Consider the following 9865-nt stretch of genomic DNA (forward strand, 5'->3'; position numbering starts at 1 on the left):
CACGCCGAATCCACGAAGACGCACGGCAGGATATGGATCTGGCGCTGAAGTCCAGGCGCCGTTAAAAAAATACACACGGTTGGTGTTTGTGGTATGAGCCGAGACATGCTAGCTAGTCAAACCTGCCCATTAACGTCGTACACCGTTAATTTGTGTACATAAATATTTTTTTTATTTTTTTATTTAAAAAATATTATCTATTGTGTGTATATATATATATATATATAAAGTTCAGTGGATCGTCTCTGCTTTTAAATCAACGCATGCACGAAACCTGTCTGAAACGACTTGGTAAGAAACTCCAATTCAAGTAACTGTATTCAATAGTCCATACACATAAAAATATATATATAGATATATTATCAGCTCCATCTTTGTTTCTCCATATACTGAAACAAATTAAATCTTTATTGTACATTTAGGTATAGATCTACTTTGTAAAGAGAGCGTTTCAATGCCTAATTCAGAGAGTAATTATCATCCCCACTCCGACACGGAGGTGGTCGCCGGTGATCGGACGGCGTACAGCGGGCCGTTGAAGAGGCCGGGGAGGAAGAGCGCGCGTTTCAATATTCCGGAGGGGGCGATGAACTCCGGCGGAAGCGGCGGTGCCGGCGCCGACGATTATGTGGAGATCACCCTCGACGTGAGGGAGGACTCGGTGGCGGTCCACAGCGTGAAGGCCGCCGGCGGCAGCGAGGTGGAGGACCCGGAGCTGGCGCTGCTGGCGAAAGGTCTGGAGAAGCGGTCGTCGTTTGGGTCGTCGGTGGTCAGAAGCGCGTCGTCGAGATTCCGGCAGGTGTCGCAGGAGCTCAAACGGCTGGCGTCCCTGACTCAGCGCCGAGGCCAGCCGGCGGGCCGGTTCGACCGTACGAAGTCCGCCGCGGCGCACGCGCTTAAGGGGCTCAAGTTTATAAGCAAGACGGACGGCGCCGCCGGCTGGGCCGGCGTCGAGAAGCGGTTCGACGAACTAACCGAGAAAACCGACGGGTTGCTTCCGCGGTCGCTGTTCGGAGAATGCATCGGTAAAGAATTTTTATTTTGTTTTCTATTTTAAAATTAGATTAAATAATCAAGATTAATTAAATTCCAGGAATGAACAAGGAGTCGAAAGAGTTCGCCGGCGAGCTCTTCGACGCGCTTTCCCGGCGACGGAACATCGCCGGCGGGAACATCACGAAATCACAGGTGAAGGAGTTTTGGGACCAAATCGCAGACCAAAGTTTCGATTCTCGCCTTCAAACTTTCTTCGACATGTAAGGCTGAATTTTAATTTTAATTTTCTGGTGAAGACTTTGTAAGAATCTCATACTCATTAATTTAATTTTGACAATTTCAACACCAACAACTCTTGGATTCAACGCAGGGTTGATAAAGATGCTGACGGCAGAATAACAGAAGAGGAAGTGAGGGAGGTACGCCGTACGCCCATCAAATTAAATAATTAATTAATTAATTAAACTGAAGCGCATTCAACGGAGAAAGTCACGTGCGATCAAAAAACTGACATCGCAGATCATAACTCTGAGTGCATCAGCCAACAAGCTGTCCAACATTCAGAAGCAAGCCGACGAATATGCGAGGCTAATCATGGAAGAACTCGACCCAAACGAGCTCGGATACATCATGGTATCAATTAATTAATTGCAAATTAGCAATAATCAAATAAAATTAATTTCAATTTGAATTTGAATTGAATGATCAGATAGAGAACCTGGAGATGCTGCTGCTGCAAGGGGCGAGCCAGTCGGCGCGGGGCGGCGGGGAGAGCCGCAACCTGAGCAAGATGCTGAGCGAGAAGCTGCGGCGGAGGCAGGAGAATTTGGTGCGGAGATGGGCGAGCGATTTGCGCTACTTTCTGGCGGACAACTGGCAGCGTGTCTGGGTGATGGCATTGTGGGTAGCTGTAATGGCCGGGCTCTTCTCTTACAAGTACATCCAGTACAAGAACAGGGCCGTGTTCCACGTGATGGGCCACTGCGTCTGCCTCGCCAAGGGCGCCGCCGAGACGCTCAAGCTCAACATGGCCCTCGTTCTCCTCCCCGTCTGCCGCAACACCATCACTTGGCTCCGCAACAAGACCAAGCTCGGCGCCGCCGTCCCCTTCGACGACAACCTCAACTTCCACAAGGTAAGTAATTAACCAATTCATTCATTCATTATTCTTCTCTCTCTTTATATATATAAATATATTTTAAAAAAATATATTACATATTTATGGTAATTATTTTATTTAAAATTCTAGGATTCTTACCGGATTTTATATTCTAACAATAAATAATGCATATTCATTCAGGTGATTGCCATGGCGATCGCGATGGGGACGGGAGTCCACGCGATAAGCCATCTGGCGTGCGACTTCCCGCGGCTGCTGCAGGCGACGGCGGAGGAGTACGAGCCGATGGAGCCGTTCTTCGGGGAGGAGCAGCCGACGAGCTATTGGGAGTTTGTGAAGGGATGGGAGGGGGTGACGGGGATCATAATGGTAGTCCTCATGGCCATAGCCTTCACGCTGGCCTCGCCCTGGCTCAGGCGGAGCCGAGTCCAGCTGCCCAAGCCGCTCCATAAGCTGACCGGCTTCAACGCCTTCTGGTATTCGCACCACCTCTTCGTCGTCGTCTACGCCTGCCTCATTATCCACGGCATCAAACTCTATTTGACCCACGATTGGTACAAGAAAACGGTACGCACGATTATACATACATTATACATATATATATATAAATAATTAAATTCATTATTTATTATTATTACTACTATTATGTGCAGACATGGATGTATCTGGCAGTTCCGATTACTCTGTACGGCGGCGAAAGGCTGATTAGGGCATTCCGGTCGAGCATCAAGTCTGTCAAGATTTTGAAGGTATACATACATACATATTTTTATTTATATTATAAATTTATAATTTCATTTGATTGTCAATATAACGATAACAATACTGATATTAATGGAAATGAAATATATATAAATATATATATATAGGTGGCTGTGTACCCAGGAAATGTGCTGACACTGCACATGTCGAAGCCACAGGGCTTCAAGTACAAAAGTGGGCAGTACATATTTGTCAACTGTGCAGCTGTCTCCCCATTTGAATGGTGAGCGAGTTCTCATGTACATATGATATAGTTAGTGCAAACTCCATTATATATTACTTGTCCATTTTTATTCAAATTCAATAATAGTACTAATAGTCATAATGGGCAGGCACCCCTTCTCCATTACGTCAGCACCCAGGGATGATTACGTCAGTGTCCACATCAGGACACTGGGCGATTGGACCAGACAACTCAAAGTTGTCTTCTCTGAGGTAAACCAAACAAACAAACAAACAAACAAAAATCATATCAAACTGACTAATAATATTAGTATAATAATAAATTTAGAATATTTAGATAGGGAGTAATTCATAGAAATATCTATCTCAATTATTATTATTATTATTATTATTTATTTATTTTATATTTTTTTTTTTGTGGTGTGTGTTAGGTATGTCAGCCCCCACCTAACGGAAAAAGTGGCCTTCTCAGAGCAGACTACTTGCAAGGAGAGAATAATCCCAAGTAACCTCTCTTTCTTTTTCCCTACCTAAAATTTTGAATTCGATTTTTATATATATCTGATTTTTTATTAAATAGACAATCATATCATTCATTCTAACCATATTAGTGTGTAATGTTTGCATCTTATCTTATTCATGTGCTTAGCTTGTCTTTATGTGTGATAATTTTTAATGTTATTTCAGAAAGAATGACAACATATAGTAATAATAGAAAAATATCTAGGGTTAGTTCCATACATAGCATCATATCATAGCCCCTAAATATATTTTTTTACTATTTTTTTATTAAAATATAGGAGTATTATTTTATTTTTAAAAAATATTGCATTAAATAAAACTATATATACTTTGAGGTGCACTAGTATTTTAAATTATTTTGAAAGTAGTAAAATAATTTAATGAAAATGAAAAATTGGGTCATGTTTATAGATATATATATATATATATATTTGAAACTTTTATTACTATTTATCAACGGTATTTTTCATAAGATATTTAATTTTTTATTATTTTTAAAATTTTATAAAATTTCAAAAATTTCTATTTAAATGGAATCTTGGATGTTTTAAATAGATAAAAAATATATATATATTTTTAATATAATATCTAAAACAAAAATAAGTTTTATAAATAAGTATATGTATTTTAATTTTGAATTTTTCAATTTATGAAAAGAAATAGTAATATATTTTTAAATTGAAACCGAACTCTAAATGAATATATATAGTAATGGAATAATCACGAAAAGTAGTTATACATAATTTGACTTTTGGATTCATTAAAATTAATTATTACTTGCAAACTGTAGTAAGACAATCCATCTAATTCCCATAACGACCGTACATACAAACTTTCCAGCTTCCCTAAAGTTCTCATCGACGGTCCGTACGGGGCGCCAACGCAAGACTACAAAGACTACGACGTCGTTTTGCTAGTCGGGCTTGGCATCGGCGCCACGCCGATGATCAGCGTGGTGAAGGACATCGTGAACAACATGAAAGCCGTGGAAGACGAGGCGAACGCCGTCGAGGAGGGGGCCTTGGCCCCGGCCCCCAATGCAAGCCCCGTGAGCATGAGCATGAGCAAGCAACGCAAGGGGGCTTCGTCGGGAAGCGGGAGGCAGGCGAGCTTCCGGACGCGGCGGGCCTACTTCTATTGGGTGACGAGGGAGCAAGGCTCGTTCGATTGGTTCAAGGGGGTCATGAACGAGGTCGCCGAGATGGACAACAAGGGGGTCATCGAAATGCACAATTATTGCACGAGCGTGTACGAGGAAGGCGACGCTCGCTCGGCCCTCATTACGATGCTACAATCTTTAAATCACGCCAAGAACGGAGTCGACGTCGTGTCCGGGACACGTGTCAAGTCCCACTTCGCCAAGCCAAATTGGCGGACTGTATACAAGAGGATTGCACTCAATCATCCCAACTCAAGAGTTGGTAAGTCTTTTTCTTACATTAAGATCATATGCAATCGGTACCTACAAAAAGTTTTTGTCATTCAATTCTATTTCGATTCTCTTTGTAAAATACAAAGAGAATGAGAGCAGAATCGGATGACGATCTATTTAACGATGTTCTTTTTTATTATACGCTAATTCTACATTAACATAATCATACCATGAATTTTGACATGTTATTGATATGCCCTTCAATTATAGTACTGATTGAAAATTTATCAGTATCATGCTGATTGTTGATTCTCTTAATCAAACATATTATAGATAGTCAATAAAAATTTAAGCCGATAACATATGTAAATATATATATATTTTTTTAATGACGTAGAAATTCGTAGCTGCTACCATTAGTTATATTATATGTATATCTAATATGTTGTTTGATATGTACGTACAGGTGTATTCTATTGTGGGGCCCCACCACCAGTGAAGGAGCTAAGACAATTGGCCTCTGATTTCTCCCACAAGACGAACACCAAGTTTGAGTTCCACAAGGAAAATTTCTAACCATCCATGTCTATATAAATTATATATTATATTATATTATATTATATTATATTATGAATCGGATAGAGGCAAACCAAAGCCACGAGTAGTGGAGGGAATTGAATTAAATTCCACTAAAGGATATTTATTTGTTTATTGCTGTCATTATTATATCACTAATTTTTTTTTTTGCTTTCTTTATAGTATTATCTTAGAGTGACGTGAGGAGGGGTCATGCTTGTATCAGCGAAGGATAAATAATACTCCCTTTGTCCCATGTACCATGTCTATATTGTCGTTTCTGTCCGTCCCATATTCCATGTCGCTTTATTTTTTTGAAAATGATTATACATTTTAATCTCATTTTAAATTTTTTAACTTATTTTTTTAAAATTTTAATTAAACTAATTAGTTATTTTAATCTTAATTTATATATAATTATTTATATTATAAGATAATTATTTTCACTAATACATTCTTAATTATCTACTAATTATACCCCTCCTAAAATACCGTGTCTACAGCGTAGCAGACACCGTACGTGGGACGGATGAAGTAATAATAATGCTAGTACTGGCTATAGCTAGTTTTGATATTCCTATATGATTGGTAATTATGTATATTTTAGTATATTATTAATTCTTCTTCTCTAAGAATGAGGTAATAATAAGATATAGTCAATGTATGGAAATCTTCTATGTATTACGTACGTATAAATGTATGGAAAGTTGAAATCTTCTATGTATTAAGTACCAACGTATAAAAGTATGGAAACCAAAATAACATAATAAATTTGTTGTCTTGTTCGAATTGTTATATTTTAAAATTGTTATAGAATTACAAAACTAATGGACAACAACTATGTGTTATAATATTTATTTTTATATGATTTAAAATCAATAAAATCAACTAAATTTTTTGAAAATTCTCTACTATTTCTTCCTCTAAAAATTGTATGAAACTTTTTTTTTTTTAGGGTAAATTTTATGTTATAATAAAAAGTAATTTAAAATATTCAAAATATTAGATTAATACTATTTCTATCAAAATTCAAATAATTATTTAAAATCTAAATATACTCTTAACAAAAAATTTAACGATTTATTTTAGTTATTTTTTTGCATATTATATAATATATATATATATATATTAAAAGGACAAAAAGTAAAATGTATTTTATTTAATTGATTCATTGCACCAAATACAAAAGAAATTGGAGTATATATATAAATATATAAAATACCAAGGGGTAGTGAGGTGAGGTGAGGGTGCTCCTTCCCAAGCTAGGTCCGCCCTATATATATATATATCTATATATATATACACATCCAATGTATATAGAGTGGAATCTCCACCATTACGATGTTGGAGATCTAGTACCCATGGAATAGAATTTTGACAGGGACAAAAGATTCCATTGGTGCTGGTATTGTAAAAAAAAATAATTTACAAATATTTTTATAATATGAGAATTTATTTCAAAACTTTTAAAATAATCTTTAATAAGTAAAATTTTGAAATTTTCATTCAACGTCATGTGTACATAGGTAATAATACTATAGTATTCAATAGTTTGGGCCTCACATATCAAATGTTTAGTCACAAATTGAACTATATGAAAATAAAAACACCTAAATTCAACTTAATCATACAATATTAATGTTGGGGAAGTGATTTATCGAACAAAACACATTCGAACACTTTAAAGGGCCAACTCCCGAAGCGTAGGCGGTTCACAGTTATAACTACGTTTTAACAACGAAAAACAATGCAGAATATAAAACAACAATAAGACAAGGTGTTTGTTGACTCGGTTTGATTATCAACCAATCTACATCCGGGGGATACCAATCTAGGAGGAATTCTACTAACCAGTGCTGATTAAGGACACAAACAACCACAACTCATTTAACTCTAATGCTAGTCATGGCTAACTCAGAAAAATACCTCATAAGGTTCTCGTTGCTACAACATCATACTAACAACGACCACACAGCAGAGAATTCCAGAGCTTGATCATTCCCTCCGGTTGGAACTCCATTAATTCTGAACACCTTCGACCTCTCCGGCGAATTTTTCTGTCAAAAACTCATTCAAAACTAAAGGGATTCGATATGGATAGATGGGTGAGAGCTTCACTCAATATTCTTCTCTAAAAAATATGATCTCCAAATCACACATTACCAATCTTCAACCCTATCCGGTTGAGTAAATCACTAACATTCCTGGAATAAAAGATTCCACACTAATTTTCCTTTGCACCATAATGGAAGGAGTGAATTTCCATATTTTGATCTTTCCTCAAATATGTCTTTTGTCTTTTGGAAAATCTTTGCTGCAGAAATTAAGACACCATTAGTTCATATGCCAAAATAACTTAGGGGAATTTCCATTCACATTCTCCCCCTTTTTGGCATATGAAACCACAAATAAAAGTGCAGGAATTAATCTACTCACGCACTCAATTATCCAAGAGTGAGTTCAACTATTACATGCCAACAAACATAAAAAGGCTACAGACAGCCTTCACAATGATATGGGTGCTATCACTTCGGACTTCCAACGAAAATAGTAACAACAGATAAAATCAACAATCAGCAAAGCAGACAACATCAGAACTTGGGCAACTCCCCCTGAAAATATGATCTCCCATTTTCCTGCATTACTCCCCCTTCGTGGGAGCAGATGACAAAAAGAACAAGTACCTTCAATTTGCTGAGAAATGGTTGCAGTAGCAACTTTATCACTGTCACCAGCAACTGTTCCAACAATATCATCAAGAATTTCAGTTGCTTCACAAACAATTTCACTTGTTCCATTTTCAGGAATTCTTTCTCATTTGGTCCACTGAAAAATACTTGCAGCAGCAACATCAACATCAACATCAACAGCAGCACCAACATGAACAACAACATCAAATTCGGTTGTTCGACATCAGATTTGTTACAGTAACAACTTCGCAACATCAGCAATGATTTGTACAACAACACAAGGCCTAGAAATTTTTCAAAATCCAGTGTAGGACTGAAATGTCCTCCACGTCGAATCAATCCATAACCAAAACATCAACCATGGCATCAAATGTGACTCTTGCCATTGCTCAATAAAAGTCTCTTCGCAACACTTCTTCTTTTTGGATTTTTCAAAAAAAATCTTTTCAAATTATTTTCATTATCCAATATTTACCAAGAATATCCCAATCAATATAAATACATTGGAGAATTTATCAAGCACCAATGCATGAAAAATCAAGTAGGGTACGAATACATACCCAATTGACGACCAAACTTTTCAAACTGATTTGCATCCAACTCCTTTGTAAGAATGTTTGCCTTTTGATTTTTCTTGGGCATCCACACCAATCTGACTTTAACATTTTGTTTGAGTTCTTCAGTAGGCCACTGAATATTTCTACCATTCATAATGTCCTCCGCCAATCTGAAACATTTTTCAGCAGTATGTCCAAGACATCTGCAGTATCCGCAGTCGTTACGTCGTGATGACATCTGTCTAACACCCTGTGTCTTGCGATTTTCATTCCAATATCTGTTTTTGTTCTTCTTCAAATTCTGCTTCACCATCGAAACTGATTTGTTCTCTGGAATTTCAACATCAGCAAGAAGTCCACCCCGGACAAATGTAGTAGGTTTTCTATGTGAGGATTCACAAAAACCTATTCCCTTGTGATCACCAAAAGGTTTTCCAATCGAAAGTACTTCATCCAATTTCTCACCAAAATGTTTTCCAATCGAAAGTACATTTTCAGCCTTTAATTTCAGCTTCAGTTGATTTCTCATGAACATCCTTCTTGAAAATTTCAATTTCATCATCCAACTTTTCTTTTCCTTTTCGAAGACGATCATTCTCATCTTTTAGCCTCAGATTTTCATTCCTCAAAGCATCTGATTCAGTTGATTTAACAGCAACATCCTTCTTCAGAACTTCGATCTCATCTTCTAATTTATCATTCTGAGCTTCCAATCGATAGATGGTATCAAGTAGTTCTTTGTTCTTCACCACAAATTTCTTTTGCTCTAACACCATCTCCTCATAGGCTTCAATCAACTCATCAGCATCAAGTTCTATGGATTCCTCTGAAGCTTTATCAGTAGAAGCACCATCATCTTTAATAGATTCATATTCATCGGCCATGAAAGCAACAACTTCATCATCTTCAGCTTGTTCCTCGACACAGACAGTTTACTTTTCATCATTGTCACTCCATGTTGCTTGATATGCTCTTTTATCCCTTTTCTTCATTGTTGGATATTCAGACTTGATGTGACCGATTCCTCCACATCCATAGCATGTTGGCTCTTTGAAAGATTTAGGTTTAGGGGACACAGTGAACTTCT

At 37.3% G+C, this 9865-nt stretch overlaps 2 protein-coding genes across 2 annotated transcripts; one reads left to right on the forward strand and one right to left on the reverse strand.

The window, feature by feature from the left end:
- Positions 1-248: 248 nt before the first annotated feature.
- Positions 249-5787, forward strand: LOC127254602 (respiratory burst oxidase homolog protein C-like). The gene is made up of 13 exons (XM_051279801.1): positions 249-291; positions 423-1025; positions 1094-1256; positions 1367-1415; positions 1516-1629; positions 1706-2131; positions 2297-2683; positions 2770-2865; positions 2986-3101; positions 3211-3313; positions 3493-3566; positions 4424-5004; positions 5422-5787. Exons 1-13 carry the CDS (start codon positions 264-266, stop codon positions 5529-5531), a joined length of 2850 nt encoding a protein of 949 aa, XP_051135758.1. The 5' UTR covers positions 249-263; the 3' UTR covers positions 5532-5787.
- Positions 5788-9272: 3485 nt separating this feature from the next.
- On the reverse strand, positions 9273-9662 carry LOC127254390 (tropomyosin-1-like). The gene has a single exon (XM_051279481.1). It carries the CDS (start codon positions 9660-9662, stop codon positions 9273-9275), a length of 390 nt encoding a protein of 129 aa, XP_051135438.1.
- Positions 9663-9865: the final 203 nt, after the last annotated feature.

This window comes from Andrographis paniculata, unplaced genomic scaffold, assembly GCF_009805555.1.
Source record: "Andrographis paniculata isolate CXL003 unplaced genomic scaffold, ASM980555v1 Contig52END, whole genome shotgun sequence".
In the NCBI taxonomy this organism is placed as follows: domain Eukaryota; kingdom Viridiplantae; phylum Streptophyta; class Magnoliopsida; order Lamiales; family Acanthaceae; genus Andrographis; species Andrographis paniculata.

Bases quoted from the DNA above. Each gene is read 5' to 3' on its own strand.
- LOC127254602 (XM_051279801.1), top strand. From the start codon at position 264: ATGCACGAAACCTGTCTGAAACGACTTG. The intron at 1,026-1,093 runs GTAAAGAATTTT...ATTAAATTCCAG, and splicing joins GCTGTTCGGAGAATGCATCG to GAATGAACAAGGAGTCGAAA. The intron at 3,102-3,210 runs GTGAGCGAGTTC...CATAATGGGCAG, and splicing joins GCTGTCTCCCCATTTGAATG to GCACCCCTTCTCCATTACGT.
- LOC127254390 (XM_051279481.1), bottom strand. From the start codon at position 9,662: ATGGCCGATGAATATGAATCTATTAAAGATGATGGTGCTTCTACTGAT.